This window comes from Nicotiana tomentosiformis, chromosome 6 (genome assembly GCF_000390325.3).
Source record: "Nicotiana tomentosiformis chromosome 6, ASM39032v3, whole genome shotgun sequence".
Classification (NCBI taxonomy): Eukaryota; Viridiplantae; Streptophyta; class Magnoliopsida; order Solanales; family Solanaceae; genus Nicotiana; species Nicotiana tomentosiformis.
Genome location: NC_090817.1, coordinates 31,182,594 through 31,205,888, shown reverse-complemented (window position 1 = coordinate 31,205,888; position 23,295 = coordinate 31,182,594). Strand labels below are relative to the sequence as shown.

Here is a 23,295-nt window from a genome sequence, read left to right as displayed (position 1 = left end):
CTTACTTTCTAAACGAGACGCATTATTCATGAAGCCACTCTATCACAAATTTTCTTATTTACAACCTCTTGAGAAATTGAGTTCTATAATGATTTCCTTGGAATGAGTTATAACCCTAGGTTAATATTTCCCACTTGCTTCCCTAAATTCCCTAAATTCTTAACAAAGAACTATACCTGATGAAATTTTATAGAACATTTTGATTCAAATAGATAACATCTGCTCACTTGTGCTTATGGATGCACAATCATTAAGTTTACCTATGTGGTATCAAATCCAATGGTTTGAACAATCACTTTATTCCTTTGTGAATATTATCATGAATCTTTTTCATTGTTTAGTAACATAAGAGCACATATTATGAATATATTGATTTGAAAGACAAATTCGTCGTATCTCTAGTCCTCTCATATAGGATCAACTATTGGCAAAGGTTAAGTTGTGAGAATGATAATAATCTCACAAGTGTTCAACTTCTTTTTCATCCCCATGGGACTGTGACATAGATTCTTTATGTCAGTTGATGTTAAGACCGTAATGCAACTATATGTATTTTGAAACCCATATCACATTCAGGGTGCCAGAATATTCTCATTTCGAGATAAACTGATTTTCCCTACATTCCAAGAGGCGACTGGTATCACGTACTTGGCTATTTCTCTTTGAGGCCTACTATTGCCGAACAAGGCACATATGGAATGAAACAATTGTTGATGTCCTTTTCATGACTCTTAGTCTTCCAAGAATAACTGACGCTAATGTCTTTATCCTCCCGACCATGCCTCCCATATGTCACATGTCTAAAATGACTCATTTCTTTTAAATCTCAGAATCATGAACATGGTCCCTACATTATCAATGCCTACTAGGCAACTCTATGCCTCATTTGTCAAATCAATGATGTCATCACAATGATTAACCATGTCAGCACTATTGGTAGTAACCTTCATGTCTCTTAGGATATAACCTCCTGAAATTCCCTGCTCAGGACATTGACGGATTCTTGAACAATTACAGCCAAATTGCAGCCACTTGCCCATGTGTGTAGCCGTGTACGTAGGAGATCATTTAATACCCCCAAGGCCGGGTAGATAGAGGGGTTAAGTCATTTTTGAGCTAAAACCTGATATTTTTAGAGAGAAGTGAGAGTGTTCTAGAGAGAGGAAGAAGCTCAAGTATCTTGTTCATCAAATCTTGCTCAATCCTTGAAATCCAACAAGAAATCTCTCAAGTTCTTCATCTAAGAGGTAAGGTTTCATATCCTAGTTTTCAATTTCGGATTTGGGTAGAAGATGGTTGATTAGGAGTATGATTCTTGGGTATAAGAGTATTAATTATACATGCTTGTACCAATAAGGTTTGTGGGAAGATTGTTGAGCTAAAATAAGTAAAGATTGGGTTGTGCAATGAAGGAAATCTTGTAGCCAAATTTTCACACCTAGAGTTTGATAAAATGCTCAAATGAGCTGAAACCATGAATATCTTCCTAATTTGTGTTCAATTTTGTTATGTCTCAAAATAGATTGGGATTGTTAGAACTTCCGGAACGTTATAATAACTTAAGAAAATCTCAAAGCGAGGTATGTTGGCTAAACTTTCTCTCGTAGAATCGAATTCCATAATGTTTTCATAAGATCAAGTATGATTGGCTCAAGATTCCTAACTTCTATATTCCGGGTTATTCCTTATAAACTTGATTATTCCGAATGAGCCTTATGTCGAAAGGTAGATGTTCAAAGTATGGTTTGCGTATTAAAATATTGTGGCTTTGAGTCATGTTTTAAATGAAAACTAGTATACCAATTGGGTGAGATATACTCGAGATGCTTAAGACTCATAATTGCTCATATGTGTACCTAAAGTCTTGATTGGAAATGTCTTGTTGTTGATAATCTTTAAAAAATCTTTAAAATGAAATAAACGAATTGAGAAAATAGAGTGTGGCCAACGTGCCAAGAATTTTAAGTTATAGTTGTGGCTAGTGGTGCCAATGAAATGAGAGTGTGATAAAGATTATGAAATGATCCTCGACTCAATTGTTTTAAAATGACTTCGAAAATAGAATTGCCTAAAAGCTTTTGTACTCAAGTCATGCCCATATGTGGTTGTTTTAACAAATGCTATGCTTTGTGAGTATTTTCAAAGTGTTTTGCGTTCTTACATATTCGTCAGTGAAAATTGTGTATTGCTCTTTTTGGGGGAAAGTATTTCAAGAATAAATGGTGTGCTACTTGTTGATGATTTTAACTTGCGCATCAATTGCCAATTATTTTACACTATTTCTCGAAAAGAAATCTATTGTGCTTAAATTGTTCATTTCTAATGAACTTAAAGTTGTGATTTCCGGAATATTCTATATGTTGATATTTGTTGGTGATCTTTGAATTTGAAATAGGTGAAAGTGTGGGATATGAAATACGGCCATCGTGCCAGGAATAAAGACTATTGTGAATGGCCAAATGAGCCAAGGAAATATTGTCGTTGTGAATGACTGGAAATATTAATGAGAATTTATACAATATGAAAGATGTTGAGGTGAGTACCATTATATTTATGTTACCTCTGTGTGCAAATCAAATCAAAAATATTTTTGGGAGCATCATTAGCAAAACCGAGGAAGGGTGGGTCATAAGGCCCACACCTGAAACTACACGTGCCGGTGTAGGGGTGGATTGTGATTATTCCCCTTATTTGGGATGAAATTGAAATATTGGTGAATTGTGATATTATTCCCCTTAATTGGGATGTAATTATTGTGGATTGGAAAAGTCAACCCACACGGCATATGTGGGAAGGCGGCCTAGCTGATCGGGTGGAGATCGGATGTCATGTTGCGCACATGGTGGTACTACTCTTGGTAACAACTTTCTTTCGCATCACATGTAAAACCACATTATTCGTGGGGAGATGGCCTAGCCGATCGTGCGTGATCGGACTCCGTGCTAACAAAAACGGTGGCATATCGGTGCTAATGATCTTCCAACCAAAATTGTATATGAAGTTCGTATTATTATGTTTTAACTGGACATTTGGATATTGTTGATTGTGACTTGTTGTTTCTATATATTTCATTTTCTTATATGGGCATTCTATTTTGAAAGAGGACTTTTAGCTATACATACTAGTGCTATTCGGCGTTACAAATATCTCTTTTTGCCGGGGGCGCTGCATCTATCATGGATGCGGGTGGTTCTACAGCAGGCGGCATTGATCAGTGATAGCAGTACACTCTTTTCAGCTGATTTGGTGAGCCCCACTTCATTTCGGGGTCGTGTATCATTTGTATATCATGTACAATGTTTTGAGGTATAGCCGGGGTCTTGTTGCCGGCATCTCCATATTATTCTTATGTTGTACTTAGAGGCTCGGTAGACAGGTTGTGGGTGGTAGTCGAATATTGGGAATTAAACTAGAAATGTTGGTATTTGGCAAACATATTTTTCATTATATTTATAAACTTGTAATACTTTGAAAATTATTAACGAAGCTGCTTATGGAATCAAATGGGAGTTATTAATGAAATATTTTCAGTGTTTGATTAATGGAGTGCATCTCCACTTTATTCATGCATGAGTTTGGGTAGAAGAAAATCTAATAGGCTTGCTTGGTCGGGTTCACTCGGTTGAGCGCCGGTCTTTAAGCAACTCTAACTACCTCACTGCTGCAAGTTAAGATCTTTCTATAGATGTTGTAGACTCTGGTGGTCGGTATAGACCTCATAAGGGACACCGTATAAATAGTGCCACCAAATCTTCGAGGCATGACCCGTCGCTGCCAATTCCATGTCGTGGACCGGATAATTCTACTTATGAACCTTTAGCTGCCTAGATGCGTAGGCAATCACCCTACCGTCTTGCATCAACACCGTGCCAAGGCCAACACGTGATGCATCACAGTACATAGTGTAAGACCCCGAACCCGTAGGCAACACAACACTGGGGCTGTAGTCAAAGCAGTCTTGAGCTTTTGAAAGCTCTCCTCACACTCCTCAGACCATATGAAAAGAGTACCCTTCTGGGTCAATCTGGTCATAGGTGCAGCAATGGATTAGAAACCCACTACGGAATGGCGGTAATACCTTGCCAAACCAAGAAAACTCCGGATATCAGTAGCTGAAGACGGTCTGGTCAAATTCTTCATTGCTTTAATCTTTTTCGGATCTACCTTGATCCCCTAACTCGACACTACATGACCCAAAAATGCCACTAAATCAAGCCATAATTCACACTTTGATAATTTTGCATACAACTTCTTTTCTCTAAAGGCTTGGAGCACAATCCTCAAATGCTGCTCATGATCCTCCCGACTGCGGGAGTATACCAAGATGTCGTCAATAAACACAATAATGAATGAATCAAGATAGGGATGGAATACATTGTTCATCAGGTGCATGAATATCGTTGGGCTGTTGGTCAGCCCAAATGATATCACAAGGAACTTGTAGTGACCATACCTAGCCCTAAAACGGTCTTCGGGATATCCTGATCTCGAATCTTTAGTTGGTGATACCCTAACCGCAAATCAGACTTTGAGAACACTTTGGCACCCTGTAGATGATCAAATAAGTCATCAATGCGTGGCAATAGGTACCTGTTCTTCATTGTGACCTTGTTCATCTTTCGATAGTCAATACACATACGCATAGAACCATCCTTCTTCTTCATAAACAAAATCGAAGCACCCCAAAGTGACACACTAGGCCAAATTAAACCCTTATCAATCAACTCTTGCAACTGCTCATTTAACTCCTTCAACTCCGTTGTGGCCATACGATATGGTGGAATATAAATGGACTGAGTGCCCGGCAGCAAGTCAATACCAAAATCGATATCTCTATCCTGCGGCATGCCTGGAAGATCTGTTAGAAATACATCTGGAAAGTCTCTCACTACCGGAACTGACTCAACGGTAGGGGTATCAACACTGATATCTCTCACAAAGGCTAGGTATGCATCACACCCCCTCTCAACCCTCCATTGTGCCTTAAGGAAGGACACAACCCTGCTAAGAACATAATCTAAGGTACCCCCCCACTCTTACCGCTGTAAACCTGGCATAGCCAATATCATATTCTTGGCGTGAAAATCTAGAATAGCATGATAGGGCGACAACCAGTCCATGACAAAGATAACATCAAAGTCTACCAAACTAAGAAACAAATGGAATCTCCCACAGGTGTGGACACATAAACAGGAGAACTCAAGGAATCATGAGATATACCCAAATACGGAGCAAAGTAATATAACACATATGAGTAAGTGGAGCATGGATCAAATAAGACTGATGATCTCTATGACAAATCGGAATAATACATGTGATAACTGCGTCTGATGCAACCGCCTCCGTCATACTCGGAAAAGCATAACATTTAGCATGGCCTCCCATCTAGAGCGACCCTTACTCGCCAGACCTCTACCCCTAGCTGGTTGTGCAGGTGGAGCGAAAACTGGAGCAGTAACACGGTCTGTGAAGTTTGGGGACCCTATAGAATACGCAGAGCCTGAATAGTCGGTGGAGGTGCACCCCTCCTGAGTCTGGGGCAGTCCCTCACCATATGACGAATATCACCACACTCAAAAAAATCTCTCAGAGGATGTGGCTTCTAAAACTACCTCGGGCCTGGTCGGCTGGACTGACCGCTGAAAGTACCCCGTGTAGGAGGTGCGCTAGACAGTAGCGGTGCATAATGGACAACCTGAGACTTGGAAGTAGCCAGAGTATCACTAGAAGCTAGAAGTGCTGAATGAACTGGACAACTCACATAGCCTCTACCATGACGGGCTGCAACTGGGGCACGGGCACCACTATATACGCCAGAATATCGAGGCCTCTTGGCCTCGCTGTCCTCTCTCTCATGACCCTGCATACCCTCCATTCTTTGTGCGATCTCTACCACCTACTGATACGGGGTATCTTTCTCTAGCTCTCGAGCCATGCTAAATTTAATACTATAGTTGAGCCCATCGATAAATCGACGGACCGGCTCTCTGACTGTAGAAACCAAGGCAGGTGCATGTCTGGACAATTCTCTGACATTGTCATAGTACCCTGGCGCAGCTGCTCAAACTCCACACGCCATGCATCCTGAAGGCTCTAGGGAACAAACTCTCTCAAGAACATCTCTGAAAACTAGGCCCATGTGAGTGACGCTACATCGGCTGGGCTACCCTCCTCATTTGCCTACCACCACTGATATGTTGGTCCTGACAGCTGGAATGTAGTAAAAGCAACCTCTCTCGTCTCCACAATACCCATGGTGAATAGAATACGGTGACACTTATCTAGAAAACCCTGTGCATCCTCGGTAGCCAAGCTGCTGAAAGTAGGATGGTGGTACTTCTTGTACCTCTCAAGTCTAAGCTGCTCCTCCTAGATGTTGTTGCCCTAACCTCGGGTGAACTGGAACAACTGACTGTGCTGGTATAACCTCTGGGACCCAGTCACCATGGACCCGCTGCTCTGGGGTACGGTCCAAGGGAGTTTGAGCTCTTCCCCCAGCCTAAGGCTGGCGCAAGTAGAATGAATCCTGCCTCAGCTAGAGTACCAAACATGCTCAAGAATTGTGCGGGGATCTACAGAAGTACAGGGGTAGTAATAGGTGCCTCGGGTGCCTGCCCCCAACTGGAGCTACTGGTGGTTCCTCTGTCGCAGCTCGAGCAGGTGCCCTAGCAGCACTACGTGCTCCTCCTCGGTCTCTGCCCCGGCCTCGATCTCTCGCGGTTGTAGCAGGGGGCGCTTGTGTCTGATCGTCAGATCCAGCGGTGAGTGTCCTCATCATATATGAGAGAATAGAAAGACAAAGATTCAGAATTCGAAACCAAAAAATTCACATGATAAAGAATCAAAGAAGTGAAGTTTCCTAACATTTCCATAGCCTCTCGAAGATAAGTACAGACGTTTCCGTACCAATCCGCAACACTCTACTAGACCTGCTTATGACTCATAGCACCTATGAACCTACAACTTAGATACCAACTTGTCACGACCCCAATCTCCCTTCGTAGGATGAAGTGATGGAACCTAGTCTCTAAGATTAGGTCATACTAACATACATGTAGAAATGACAAAAATAATAACAAAACTTCAAATTTAAACCAACCAGCTATCATAAAAGAACTCCACAATACAGGTGACAATAACTCCCAAAATCTGGTGAGACTGAGTCATAAGCTCTACACGAGTATACTGAAACATCCATAATACATCACTATCTACATAAACAGTATACAAGGGAAAACAAGGACAACGGGTGACTCCGAGGCCTGCGAACGCCGACAGGTATACCTTGAAGTCTCCGGTCTAGAAGCTCTGGTCACTGGTGCCTATCCTGGTATGAGGTACCTAGATCTACATAAAAAGATAAGCATAGTAATATTACACCACAATGGTATCTAAAGTATCAAGCCTAACCTCGGTAGAGTAGTGACAAGGTCAGGTTAAGACACCTACAAGGATAAATATAAGAAATTGAACATGAATAATATAGTCTAAGAATGTACACGAGGAGAATGAAGAAATAAAGAAATACAACAAGATAGACTACAACTGAATGTGAAGCATTAGATGAACTAAGAAAGGATCACGTAATAAGAACATCAAGGAAACAATGCAGACAAAATACAAGTGAGGTAAATCAGAGACAACAACAAGAATCACAACCGATGTACCGCCTCGTATTCTCATTCCATAATTACAATCACAATCTTTCCTTATATCACCGCGGGAGCCATACATTTAGTTTAAAAATTATTTTTTCCCGAAATAGCTACCCGCATGTTAGCCCACCTTATCACACCGCATGGCATCAAGTAGTTCACTTACTAGCAACACGCGTATCAAGCCCACCTTATCTCACCGCATGTATATCAACCCCTATTCATATACCATCATATGCATATCAATATCACAACATATCACAACTCGCACCTCAAGTGCTCAAATACCACAACTTTCCATCCCTAACAAATAGCTCATGGTTCAACCACAATGTGTACAAGAGTCTCAACACTGGCAACAGAAAGTGAATACCTCAACAACAATGGTATTGCAACAATTTACAACTTTGCCTCAGGAGGATTACAACTTTTGCAACTTTAACAATAAGATATTCCCAGAAATAACAACTTCAAATAAGGTAACTCAACAGTCAAATAATTAACAAGGCAATAAGGAAACCGTAACTTCAACTAAGCATGTAAGGGTAAATAACAAGTAAGATATGGGACAAGTATTAACAATGTTAAATAAATCATGTAAAGATAGATTACGATGATAGATATGGCATGTTATGACAATTTGATTAAAGGCATGAGGAGAATCTACAAAGGTTAAACCGGTCAATTACCACATATATCCTGTGTACCTACTCGTCACCCTGGGTACATGGCTTTCACGTACCACAAATGACACAAAACAATTCTAATCCTAAGGGGTAATTCCCCCACACAAAATTAGGCAAGATACTTACCTAAAGCATGCTAACTCAATCCACTAATAAGCCCTTTCCGCGAATATCCAACTTCGAACGGCTCGAATATAGCCAAAATAACTTTATACTATAAATACTAACCATAGGAAACTCTTCCAGAAAATAAAGTTGCAATCTTTAAGGAAAATCAAAAAGTTAACTCAAAAAGTCAACCTTAGGCTCGTATTTCAGAACACGTCCAAACTTACAAAATCCGAACACGCATTTAATAACGAGTCCAACCATACTAAAATTATTCAATTCTGGCTTCAAATCAACCTTTAAATCCTCAAAATATAGCTTATGAAGTTTTCACAATATTTTCCAAATTTTCCAACTCAAAACATTAATTAAATGATAAAAATAATGATTGATTCATGTATACTAATCAAATCCGAATTAAAATCACTTACCCTATTAACTCCTTGAAAATCTCTCTTAAAATCGCCAAAAATCGAGCTCTCTAACTCAAAATATGGATAATGAAATAAAACCCTCGATTTCTCTATTTATGCTCAGCGATTACCGCTTCTACGACCAATCTGTCGCACCTGTGATCTCGCACCTACGGAATGGCCATCGCAGGTGCGACCACCACTAAGGTCCAGAGACCTCCACTCCTGCGATCCCGCTTTTGTAGACCAAATCTTGCTTTTGCGACCCAGTTCTGCGGTTACCTGATTGCACCAGCGGTCCTGAGGTAGTAGACCAAACTCCGCTTCCGCGGAGGGAAATCCGTATCTACTATCGTGTACCTACGCGTGGATGCCGCACCTGCGTTCACATCCCACCAATGCCCAAATCTCTTCTGTGGTCTCGCATCTATGGCCAAAACCACGCAGGTGCGATTACACTAGAAGCTCCAAGCTTCAGCAATTTCCTTAAGTCCAAACTCAATATGATATCCATCCGAATTATACCCGAGGGCTCTGAGGCCCCATCCAAATGTACCAACACATCCCAAAACTCATAACGAACCTACTCAAGGCCAAAAAACATATCAAATGACCTCGAATCTACGAGTCACACCCCAATTCAAACTTATTGAATCTATGAACATTTAACTTCCAAAACTAATGTCGATTAATCCCAACCAACTCCGATTGACCTCAAATTTTGCACGTAAGTCATAATTGACACAATGGACTTATTCCAACTCCCGGAATTGGAATCTGACCCTGATATAAATAATGTCAACTCTCGGTCAAATTTCTCAACCTATCATATTGAGTAGCAATAGATCAACTCTAGTCTCAAAACCACCAATAACAACTAACACAACCGATACACACGGTCCATAACAATAGAATCTCCCACAGGCATGGACACATAAATATGAGAACTCAAAGAATCACGAGACATATCTAAATATAGAGCAAAGTAAGATGACACATGAATAAGTGAATCCTGTATCAAATAAGACTGATGCATCCCTGTGACAAATCGGAACCATACATGTAATGACTGTGTCTGATGCGACTACCTCTGTCCTGCCCGGAAAAGCATAGAATCTAGCCTGTCCTCCACCTATAACATGACCTCTACCCCACCTTACCCCCACCCTAGCTAGTTGTGTGAGTGGAGCGGCAACTGGAGCAGCAACCATGGCCTGTGAAGTCTGTGGACCAGGTGGAATCCATAGAGCCTGAGTAGCCTGTGGAGGTGCACCCCTCCTGAGTCTGGGGAAGTCCCTCACCATATGTCTAGTGTCACCACACTCAAAGCAATCTCTCGGTGGGTGTGGCTGCCGAAACTGGCTTGGGCCTAGTCGGCTGGACTAACCGATGAAGGCACCTTGTGCATAAGGTGCACTAGAAAGTGGCTGAGCAAAGTGGCCAACCTGGGACCTCGGAATATCCGTAGCAGCACTAGAAGCTGGGAATGTTGAATGAATTGGACGGCTCACATAGCCTCTACCATGACGGACTACATCTGGGGCTGGGGCACCACTGTATCCTCCAGAATATCGAGGCCTCCCTGTCCTTTCTCTCACGACCCTGCATACCCTCCAACCTCTATGAAATCTTTACCACATGTTGATACGGGGTATCTGTCTCCACCTCTCGAGCTATGCTGAATCTAATACCATAGTTAAGCCCCTCGATGAATCGGCGAACTTGCTCTTTGACTGTAGAAACCAAGGCAGGTGCATGTCTGGAGAACTCACTGAATCTAATAGCATACTCTGACACTATCATAGTACCCAGGCGTAACTTCTCAAACTCCGCGCGTCATGCATCCTGAAGGGTCTGGGGAACAAACTTTCTCAAGAACATCTCTGAAAACTGAGTCCATATGAGTGAATCTGCATCGGCTGGGCTACCCTCCTCGTAAGCCTGCCACCACTTATATGCTGATCCTAACAGCTGAAATGTAGTAAAAGAAACTCCGCTCGTCTCCACAATACCCATGGTGCGGAGAATACGGAGGCACTTCTCTAGAAAACCATGTGCATCCTCTGTAGCTAGGTCATTGTAAGTAGGAGGATGAAACTTCTTGAACCTCTCAAGAGTAAGCTCCTCCTCCTGAGATACCACTGTCCTAACCTCGGGCTGAATCAGAATAACAGGTTGCGATGGCATAACCTTCAGGACCTGATCAACATGGACTCGCTGCTCGGGAATACGAGTCGAGGGAGTTTGAGCTCCTCCCCCAGCGTGAGATGTGACTGGTGCAAGTGGAATCAACCCTGCCTGAGCTAGCGTACCGAACATGCTCAAAAACTATGCTAGGATCTCCTGAAGTGCAAGGGTGACAATAGGAACCTCGGGTGCCTTTCCTCCAACCGGAGCTACTCGCGACTCCTCAGTCACTGCTCGAGCAGGTGCTCTAGCTGCACTATGTGCCCCTCCTCGGCCTCTGCCCCAGCCGCGGCCTCTCGCGGCTCTAGCAGGGGGCACGAGTATCAGATCTTCAGATCCAGCAATGCGTGTTCTCACCATCTGTGAGAAAATAGAAAGATAACAATTTAGACTTCAAATTCAACAAATTCGCACGATAAGAAATCATAGAAAGCAAAATTTCCTAACAGTTCCGTAGCCTCTCGAAGATAAGTACAGACGCCTCCGTATCGATCCGCAAGCCTATACTAAACTTGCTTTTGACTCGTAGCACCTATGAACCTAGAGCTCTGATACCAACTTGTCACAGCCCCAATTTCTCACCTTAGGATATCGTGATTGCACCTAGTCTGTAAGACTAGGTAAACCTAACATGCATAGAGAAATAGGAAAATAATACTAAAATCTCAAATTAAACCATTACATTATTATAATAAAACTCAACAGTACAATAGCCAACACTTCCCCAAAACCTGGTGGAACAAAGTCATAAGCTCTACAAGAAAGTATTAATAGTGCCGTAACACAATATTGTTTTGGGACAAGAAATAAACAGTAGAAAATCTAAAAACCTAAGGTGACTCCGAGGCTTGCGGACGCCGAGCAGGTATACCTTGAAGTCTCCGAAAGGCAGCTAACAAGTCAATCACTAACGTCTAGCACGAGAAGACGTACCTGGATCTACACAAAAAAATGTGCAGAAGAGTAGTATGAGTATACCACAACGGTACCTAGTAAGTATCAAGCCTAACATCGGTAGAGTAGTGACGAGGCCAGGTCAAGACACCTACTAGGACATAGTAAAAAGAACAAAAATATAATAACGAGAAGTAATAGAAACAAAGAAAATGAATGATAACTAGAAGTCTAATAGAAATACAAAAGAAGGAAGCAACTAATGAGAACCTCAAATAATCAAATACGGACAAAACTGTTATGAAGAAAACATAAAAGCAACAAGAACGATTCAACCAACAACTCTTTTCAATATGAAGTGCACAACAAGAATCACAACCGAGGTACCGTCTCGTATTCACGTTTTGCAATTTCAATTGCAATCTTTTCTTATATCACCGCGAGAGCCTTACATTTAGTTTTGAAAATTATTTTTCTTGAAATATATAGGTACATGCATTTTAGCCCACCTTATCACACCGCGTGGCTTCAAGTAGTTCCCCTACTAGTAACACACGTATCAATCCCTAACTTTATACCACCACATGCGTATCAATATCACAACATAATCGCAACTCGCACCACAAGTGCCCATATACAAAATATTTCCAAAGAAATTAACAATATCAATATTCCACAACAAATAGCTGTGGCTCAACCAAAATGTGCACAAAAATCTCAACGATATCAAAATGAATGTGAATTGCTCAACAAGAAAGATATCTCAGCAATTAACAACTTCGCCTCAATGTGATAACGACTTTCACAACTTTAACACCAATAACTCAACAAGAAGATATTCCACAAAATAACAACTTTAAATAAAAGTAATTCAATAATTAAAGATGTAATAAGGCAATAAGGAAGGCAGTAACTTCAATTAAGCATATAAGAGCAAAATAACAAGAGGTAGAACAAGTGTTAACAATGTTAAATAAAGCATGTAAGGGTAGATTAACGCATGTAAGAGTTGATTAACAATGAGGGATATAACATGTTATGACATTTTAATTATAGGTATGGAAAGAGTCTAAATAAGCTAAACCGGTCAAATACCATATATAACCCGTGTAACTACTCATCACCTTGCATACACAGCTTTCACATAATTCTAATAGCACAATCAATCCCAAATCCTAAGGGGTGGTTCCCCTACACAAAGTTACGCAAGATACTTACCTCAACTAGGCCAACTCAACCCTCAAAAATAGCTTTCCCTCTAAAATTCGCCTCCACACGGCTCAAATCTAACCAAAAGTACTTAATATCATCAAGGAATGCAAGGAAAAACAATTAAAATTGATAAAATATTGATCTTTACAAAATTCCCAAATAGTCAACAAAAATCAACTTCGGGCCCCTCCAGTCAAAACCCGGGTCCAAGTGTAGATTCCGACTATCCATAACCCCATGAGTCTATATATATAATTAGTTTTCAAATCCGAGTCCAATTCGACTCTCACAACTCAAATTCTTATTTTTTAAAAACTGGACAAAAATTTCCAATTTTCCTCTTTGATTCACATAAATTTGATAAATCTAAGACATAATCATGAAATAGTTGAAAATTGATTAGAATCACTTACCCAATATTTGTAGATGGAAATCCCCTATCCAAATCACCTCCTAACGAGCCTAGGGTTCTAAAATATCAGAAATGACACCTCAATCTCGACTTTTCTATCTTTTGTTCAGTTGCAGACATCGCAATTGCGACACTGGATTCGCAATTGCGAAGAATTTCTCGCAATTGCAGCACTGACAAACTCAAGTGGAACCTCGTAAATGCGACTGTGGGTTCGCAAATGCGAACCCTGTTCCATTCTCAAATGCGACAGTTTCATCGCAAATGCAAAGTTTCCTACCCATACCCATACCTTGCAAATGCGAATTAGGCATCACATTTGCGATGCTCGCAATTGTGACATTAGAGCACCGGCACACCCGATTTTTTGTTTTCAGTACAAAATATTTCGAAACACGTCCGAAACTCATCTGAGCCCTCGGGGCTCCAAAACAAACATCCACATAAGTCTAAAAATATCATACGAACTCGCACGCATGGTCAAAATACAAAAATAACATCTAAAACTATAAATCGGACACCAAAACGTATGAATTTCAAAGTAAATTTCAAGAACTTCTAGAATTGCAACCAAGCGTCTGAATCCTATCACATAACCTCCGATTGATACCAAATTATGTAGACAAGTTCTAAATAGCGTAATGGACTTATTCCAAGTCGCAAAACCAAATTTCGAACCAGATAGCCAAAAGTCAACCTACAGTCAAACTTCTAAACCTCAAATTGCCAATTTTAGGCAAAACAACAAAAATTAACTTACGGACCTCCGAATTTGATTGCGGGCATATGACCAAGTCTAAAATCACAATACGAAATTATGGGAGCCAATAAAATACCGTTCCAGGGTCATTTTCACCAAAGTCAAAGTTTGGTCAACATTAACAACTTAGGCTTCTAAGCCAAGAGCTAAATGGTCCAATTCAATCCGAAATCTTTTCAGAACTAAACTAATCAACCTCGTTAGTCATAAAAGTATAAGCACACATGTGTGAATCATAAAAAGGGAAAAATAGGACGCAATTACACAAAACGGCCGATCGGGTCGTTACACAACCTGTCAAGGCATGTAAAGCTTCACCAATCTACTAGGCGATAAATTGCTTCAAATCATCTTATAGACTTGATTGCTCTTTATTTTGTTGCTCAGTGTTGCGATTAGCATATTTGACTAGTAAATTATCTCGTGAGCGTCGTGGAGAATGTGTGGGTGAATTGTGAAGAGGAGATCCCGCTTGTCTATTCCCCTGCTGAGCAATTTGATCAGTTCCAAACATAATTTATTGCTAAAGATAATATGTGTAAATGAAAAGTGAAACGATTGTCAGATTCTCGATAACGGAACCATTTTGTTTAACCAAAAAATAGTTTTTGTAATTAACACAAGTAAATAGAATAATTCAGGGTTCTAACAACCAATTTACTTTATTTTTTCGAATATAATTTATATGAAAAAAGGAATAACAGTAATAAAGAATCACATTGAGAAATTATTGATGATTGCTCCTTTCTTCACCGTAGGAAATAACGATTCTTCTAATAATAGAGAATAGTAAGAATATTGATGATTGATAGTATAATTTAGCAGATTTTTGGATGGACATACAAGTTATGGAAATGAGATTTAAATAGTATTACAATTTATAACGGTTTGCCTTGTTTAACTCCTTTCTATTACCAATATTTATTGCATTAATTTTCCGTACGTGAGCGATTTGTAAAGATTGAGGCAATAATAGCAAATCACGTATAATTATGGATTTGATTGATTCCTTCCATATTTGTAATCATTAATGACCTTTCCTTATCCTTGGCTTTTAATGATCTTGATTATCAGTCCCATACTTATTTTTTTCTATTCAACTTTGAGACTAACATGTACGGTATCTTTATAAGTGATCCGGTGAGTGTTGTTCATATATCTTCTACGCACATCATTCTTCTTTATCATTTCAACTTCCATGACACATGTATTTGCAATATTGGTCCACATAGTGGGTTTATTTTCCACCAATACAAAAGTGATCAGACAGGAAGTATACTTTAGAGTTAGCCGATTATAAGCAACTAATATATGATAACTATAGGAGAACTAGTAACGTAAAAATTAAGCCAGATAATTTGCTACGACAGGTTACATTACAATGATGGTGTAAAACTCTTACACAGTTATAAGTTAAATCCAAAATGAATATTAGCAGTTTATTCATCCTTTCTTTCATATATATATATATATATATATATATATATATGTGTGTGTGTGTGTGTGTGTGTGTGTGTGTCTTACATATGTGTCAATGACCAAAATATTGAAAATCAAATATCAATAGAATCAAAGATGTGCAACAACCTCACCATCAGAGACCTAGAAGAATGGAAGAACCAATAAAGGCTCCAACTGATCCAACAAAACTCATGACAATTGAAGAAGCACTATTCTTTGGAGGAGAAGATTCTTGAGAAGGTGTTGGTGATGGATTGATGTCTACTGAACCAGTTGATGGAGATGTGGCACCTTCATCGAAAGGAGAAGGAGCTAGAGGAACCTCTGCTGTTGATGGTGAAGGTGAAGGCGAAGCGACAGTTTGATTGTTATTGCTTCTATCGGCCATGACCACCACTTGTAAATTTTCATTCTTGACACAGTTTTCGTGAACTCCACTGATGAAATAGAAATGCCCAGATTGGTTAAACTTAAAAATACTATGTCCATCACTGTATTTTTTAATTGGAGCCGCTATGCTGCAATTTGCATAGTCTTCCTTGGTTACAAGGAGAACTGAATCCTTATCAGACGGATAGACAAACACTGCAAACCTAAGATGATAAATGGTGTCAAAATCAAACTTGTTAACACCTAAGGATACAAGACAACAACTATCTCTAAGAAACTCAGTAAAATAGTCCTGTAACTTTGGGAAAGGGGGTGCCTCCTCACTATTAAAGGGGGTCCCGAATTTTGTTAACCCAAAGCACAAGTCTCGACAAAGTCGTGTGACCATGTATTGAGGTTGATGCTTGTACACTGTCAAAAGGTCAAGAAAGTTGGTGACCTAATGATACGGGAGTCAACTACCAAATCCCCTACTATAACCGTTTAAGGTAGCGAAACTTCTTGTCGGGCACAAAAAATATTTCTATTGTATGACATAAGGATGAATCTCTCATTTGAACAACAATTGGAGCAAATATTTGACTTGAGAAGAAATGGGAAAAAATATAAATTATGAGAACTTACATAAACTATCACCAATTTGGAATCGACTCCTCTCAGCCCACTGGTTGTAATTGTTGGCATTGGAATCCAAAGGGACACTCCAATCTCCAGAACCTCCAACGTTGAACTCATAGGTATTGCCGTTTTGGATCAATAGCAAAAGACTAAGTAACCCCAAATTATAAATACTTTTTATGCACGATCTTGAACTTGTTTGAACCATTGGGAATTAAGTCAAGGTATGTTAGAACCTTAATGTTGGATATTTGGGAAACTATTTGGATGATGAGAATGGCGAATAATATGAGGGGTATTTGTAGGGACATTTTGCAATGAACTTTACAAGCTGTGGCAGTGAAGCTTTTGCTGCCTTTTTGTTATTCTTTCTCCTTTAGGATATCTTAGCACCTATTGTAATTCATAAGGGCACTTTTAATAAGAGACGAGATTCTGGTTGAGCTCTTTGGTGTCTCTTTTGAGTTGCTTATTCTGGGGGTTTATACTTGACTTCAATATAATCAAGAATTTTCATGTCTTAAGTGTTGGGTTAGGGAATCTAGAAAAGACATGAAAAAAGTTTCTTATGTCATGAAAATAATGAAAGAGAAGACTTCCAGATTGTAAGTTTCTTAATCCTCCACTTTCATGTGTAAAGTAGGAATACCAGTAAGGTAATTGCAAAACATGAATTATTATCGTTATCTAGTGATCGGAAGAGTTTCCATACTTAATTAAGCTGTAAAACATCTCCAAAGTATAGAAATCTTAGCATAAGTCAGTTACTATATATGGTGTTTACATAATGTTCCGTATAGTAAAAGAAGTTGGATACTTAAAGGTCATACATATTAACTTCCAAATAAAATATTCCTTTTAGGTGTCATTTGATTTGAAGACAAGTTCGCTAAGAGCAGTTATGTTCGAATTTGTTATACTAAAATTAATTATGTTGGGATTAGTTATCTTGCTATTATTTCTTATTGACTGTTTGGTATGTTGTATTAATCCTGGTGTCAATTTTACTACTTTATCCTCGGATAAATTATCCAGGGATTACTATTCCATCTCTAGCAGGTATAAGTTATCTCAGCACTATTTTTAATTCTGGGATAATTTATCCCAGGAATCAGGATTAGTAACTAAACAAGGAATAAAGCGGTACTAAATTTTGATCCTAGGATTATTTTTACTTATCCATCATATTAAACGATCCCTTAAATTTTAACTTCCAGTATCAGTACTTAAATTGAAGATTTAGTTGAAGTTGAAAGAAACAGTTTGGTCAAAAGTTTCTGGAATTGTTACCTACATATGTTTAATTATAAACATATTTCATACTTACCATTTTTATAGAGGTTCCTTCTATACATAATTACCATTTCTATACATAAATATCAATTGTATACATAGTAATATATTATGCTCCAATATTTCTCACTTTCTCTTCCTCTTCTTCCTCTTTCAAATTCAAACCCCTTCACTCAAAACTGAATATACCAATTCCACCATTAGAATTGAATACACTATTAGAACTGGGGATTATAAATTAGCAGCGAGTTAAATGCAGGACGAAAAGAAAACTAGAGTTGTTAAGGACCAAAGGCATAGTTCTTATGTTAACGGAGTGAATGACTAGTGAATTCCCTTTTTTGCTTTGTAAACTCAGTTGAACTTTTAAGATCCGAATTGAAATTCATACTTATTCACAACATAACAATCATGTATCTAGTTAAGAGCTTAAACTCCATTAACAGCCATTAAAAAATTTCGAAACTTTTAAATTTAAAAATCCAATTTTACAAAATCATTATTTGTTTGAATTGAATGTTGTTGCAAACGATTGATAATAACGTTTGCAGTTTATATCTTAATTTTGAGGGAGTTCGGTGAAAATTAGAGTTGGCTTTGGTTGAAATTTTAAATGGAGACTCGGAGAGGCCAAACAAGAACAATGTTATATTTATAAGTTGTATATCTTTTATGTGCAAGCTAAGTTGTATATTATTTGTATATTCAATGTATCATTGGACATATAGTGACATGCACACGTCATACAAAATATATACAAATGACATACATAATACATATTATAGTAATAATAATAATATGCAAGTCGTCTGTAAGTTGTGTGCAATAACAATTTTGTATACAAATTGTATGCAAGTTGTATGTCAGTCATATGTTTTAGCTGTTGAATGGTGTTTTGAAATGTGAATCTTGAAGTTATATACTGTTAGGTTGGTTCTGGTCGTATAACTACTACCAAAAGTTTTGAATTGAGATTTTAAGATTGAAACTACTTGTGCGTAAGGGATCTATGACTACAAATGTAACCTGCCAAGCTGAACCTTGTTAGATCGAGAAATTTCAAACTCCAATTCCTGGTTTGAGTTCGAACAATTGTATCTATAAAAAAAAAATGAAAATCATATGATTCATGTTGTTTGCTGCTATTACCTAGTCATTGTTGTGTTTACCCGTCGATTTGGTGTTACACTCCATGTTTTCGTACGTAAGAGTACATCGCAAGTCAATTGATGTATGCTTAGAAATGAGATCATCTTTGAAAGTACATAAAGTAAGTTAATTATGTTACCGTGTAGGTTACAAATATTTAAGATCATGAATAACAAGTAACAAGACGGTTGGAAGGCTTAGAAGCTAAACGAATTGAAAAAAATAAGTTTCGTCGAAAGTCGACAAGTTGAGAATGTTATAACATGTACTTTTGGGGTGAGACTAAGGTTTTTAACATGATAAGGATGTTATGTTATGAGCTATTTTAGTCGTATAATAGTCGTGTGTTATGTGTTGAAGACAAGCGAGTTGTGGAACAAAAGTTAGCAAATGTCATCACAAGTTACATTCATAAATGTTCTGAAACTTAGGTCAAATGTAGCTGAACTTTCCTCCCAATATACTTTGAATTACGGAATGATCCACCTACCAAATTGAATATCTACAAGTATAGTTTCCAACGCATTAAATTATTTATCAATACAACATCAGAGTAGAGATATATTTGTATTTTTTTCCAGATTGCGCAGACTGCATAGGTGACAAGTAGGTGTATCACCTACTTGCTTAAATGAAAGGACAAAATATGTCCAAAAAGGGGATGGTTGGGGTCGGCAAAAGAGCCCTTTAAGGGCTAATTTACTTCATATATTCCACTCATTATAGAGCAAAAAATCAGAGATAAACCCCTGCAAACTTTTCTCAAAAATTCAACACAAAACCCTAAATGATTTTCTCTTCTTTTCAAGTTCTAGTTGGAGGAAAACCTAAGGGCTGAAGAACCAAGTTAGGAGCTGAGATATTCACCAAATAAGGTAATTATACTGACCTCTTTCATTTTTTCTACTGGCAAAGTATAAAAATTCGTTCTATAATTGTAAGAACTTATGGGACGGTGATCGAAAGCCTTGAGTTCGAGTTATTCAACTTGCAGTGGACTGTTTTTTGGGTTGTTTCGTGTTGTTGTTGGGTTGTCAGTTTTGCTACTGTTTTATGGACTTTGGGAGGCGAAAGGGTGTGAAGAAACACCACATAATGTAGGGATGGTGGCTGGTCGTTCTTCGTAATATTTTCGGGTTGTTTGACATTATTATGGTTGTTGTTTTGTGTATGAAGTGATTGGGGTGTGTTGGGATGTTTTGTGGTATTTTGTGATGGATATAATGGTGAAAATAATGTATATATGTTGTTATTGTTGTGTTCTAGTATTGTTGGTGTTATCTTGACTTGGGAGGATGATTATAGGGGAGATGCTGCCCGTTTTAATATTAAATAAGCTTGTCGTTCGTTGTGCGATAGTTGCGTCTTTCGTATCTTAATGATAACATTATTATCATTGTTGTAGATTAAAGTGCGACGAGACGAGTTCAAAATAGTTATTGGACAGATTGTGATAACGTATGTAAGGTCTTTCTTTCTGTTCTTTGGCATGATTCTGTAAGTTACGTTGCCGTTATAAGGGATTCAAGGGGGCGCGTCTTTGTACACGTACTATTCCGATGATTAAGGTCTGTTCACGAGTATAGTCATATAAATAGAGCCTTCTGAAAGGTCCTTGTCTTCTATATGTAACAAGACGTCCAGATGTCAATTAAAGATTACGTACGATTGGTCTAATGAATCAGAAGCAATATAGTGTCCGTATAATGATGGATGTCTATACATGAATAGTTCAATAAGGTAGCATAATATATAGTTTGCAGAAAGATAAGAATGATTCGACCTAAATAACTCCATGACTTCCAATATTTACACGTTTGTATTCATAAAACTGATAAAGATCCACGAAGGTAGTTATGTTGCTCTTAAGTTAAGTAAGGTTGATTATATACGAGGGTGATTTTATAAGACAATATATGTTACCTAAGGAGTCATAAACTACAAAATATGATAAGCTTAGCAATAAGAATATAAGTTGATAGAGCGTAAATTCCGAAACTATTGTTACGTATTGATGAATCGATATATATGTATAACGAGTAGCCTCGCAAGCTAAGTATATTACATATCTATTAGTAGGCAGAATCATGTAATCACCATAAATGAGTGGCGATGTGAAATAAGGATAGAAGTGCGAGTCCAAATTAGTTACAACATTCTTCACGACTAAATAATATAGAATACAAAGGATGACGTAGCAAGTGGCTAAGAATAAGGATTGATTATTGTAACAAGTTACTCACAGACTTGTATGTTATGAATACGAGTTTATCTATAGCAGATTGAATGATGTCTGCATGAGTGATATGGAATGAATATGTATAAAACATGCTCCCTACAGACGGTCTATGAACGCGTAGGTGTACAGTGAAGCCATATGGACGGTCTGTGAACACATATGTGCATAATGAAAGTTGTTTATGGATAGTCTCAGTTGCACGCATAGCCAAACCCCAGTATTATGAGCCGTACGAACAATCTACTATGTTACACGTATGAGACACTTGTTATTCGTGTTTATGAGTGTGAGCCTTACGTACGGTCTCTTATGAAATGCATAAATGCCACTTTTATGTTTCAGTGTAGCGCTAGAGATACTTGATCTATCTTAGGTAAGTATTTAGATATAAGGTATGATGGCTAGAAGGATGTTATATATAAAGTTTCATAATATGATGGTTTCCACTATAGATAGTATATGGGAACAAGTTTATGTATATTATGACACAAATTAGATGTATATACGACAATCGCGACATTAGATGTTTTCGGCCAACAAAGCCTTCCCTTTTCAGTCCACATCCTTTGTAAGGTAAGTTGTGATAGTTCAATACTTAGATATGTAACGAGTCAGAATAAGGTAAGTATGATTCCCGCATCTCATTGACCCTCCAGATTTCTTTCAGTATATCATATATACATGTCAATTCAGTTTCAATTAAGTTATTCATATGTTATCTTCCTTACATACTTAATATATTTTTTTGTACAAATGTCCCATCGTCGGGGCATTGAATTCATGCCTGCAGGTTCAGGTATCCAGTTGGACAGGCTCTTATCATAAACGGAGTTGATATCCAGCTAAGGGTTGGCAAAGCTCTATTTTATCTAGATTACAGCCGACTCTAGAGGTTATCAAACTGTCCTATGTAACTATATACTTATAGGTATGTGAGTGTCTTGTCCCGACCATATTTTGATGTCAAATACTCTTAGAGACTTTGTAGACACAGGTTCAGTATGTAAAACATGTCAGAGGCCTTGACAACTCGTGTGTATTCATGTTTTGAGTACGATAATACAATATTTTCCCACTTACAGTTACACAGTACGAGTTGTGGCTATGTTGGCCTATGATAGTTACAGAAAGAATTAGTTCAGCCAAGTCGGTCTATGTATGTTCTAGTTTTCGACGAATGATCATAAGTTGAAGACTGATTCGCTCGGATCAGTAAGGCACTGAGTGACAGCTACGCCTCCCCAGGTTTGGGGCGTGATATCTGGAGTAGAAAAACTTGAAGAAGAGATTTTTGCCATTTATAAAGTTTCAAAGCTCCAAGTTTAAAAGTTGGATTTTTAGAATTGGCTTCTAGTTTTATTGGGTATTGTGGAAAACAATAGAAAATATTTTAAGGAGTTTATATCCAAAAAATTTGGAAAATTTGGTGAAGATTTTGAGCGAGTTTAGCAGAATTTTCAACAAAGGTTGAAAGAGGAAGAAGAACATGTTGTAATTTGCTGGATTACGTATATATTATATAAACAAACTTTATGTACTTTTTAAAAACCCAAAAATCAAGCTAAAAGAGGTAAACATCCTATTTTTGTACATATAGGAAGAAATTCCAAAGTTACTCTTCTTCATACTTAACTCTAAATTTAGGCTGCCCTCCTAAACATATTTTTTAATCATATTTTTTGTAAATACTTTTTAAATATTTTGACTTACCAATTATAATACTTATATTATTTTTATGTAGTTTCTAAATAGGTAAAATTTATTTCAAAAATTTTGAAAATCTTATGTCTCATTTCACACCAAATATTAATGATAAAT

General features: G+C 38.1%; 1 protein-coding gene across 1 annotated transcript; it reads right to left on the bottom strand.

The window, feature by feature from the left end:
• Nucleotides 1-15,820: 15,820 nt before the first annotated feature.
• LOC104115684 (early nodulin-like protein 9) lies at nucleotides 15,821-17,196 on the bottom strand. The gene is made up of 2 exons (XM_018777435.3): nucleotides 16,803-17,196; nucleotides 15,821-16,373 (listed from the first exon to the last, which is right to left on the bottom strand). Exons 1-2 carry the CDS (start codon nucleotides 17,002-17,004, stop codon nucleotides 15,922-15,924), a joined length of 654 nt encoding a protein of 217 aa, XP_018632951.1. The 5' UTR covers nucleotides 17,005-17,196; the 3' UTR covers nucleotides 15,821-15,921.
• Nucleotides 17,197-23,295: the final 6,099 nt, after the last annotated feature.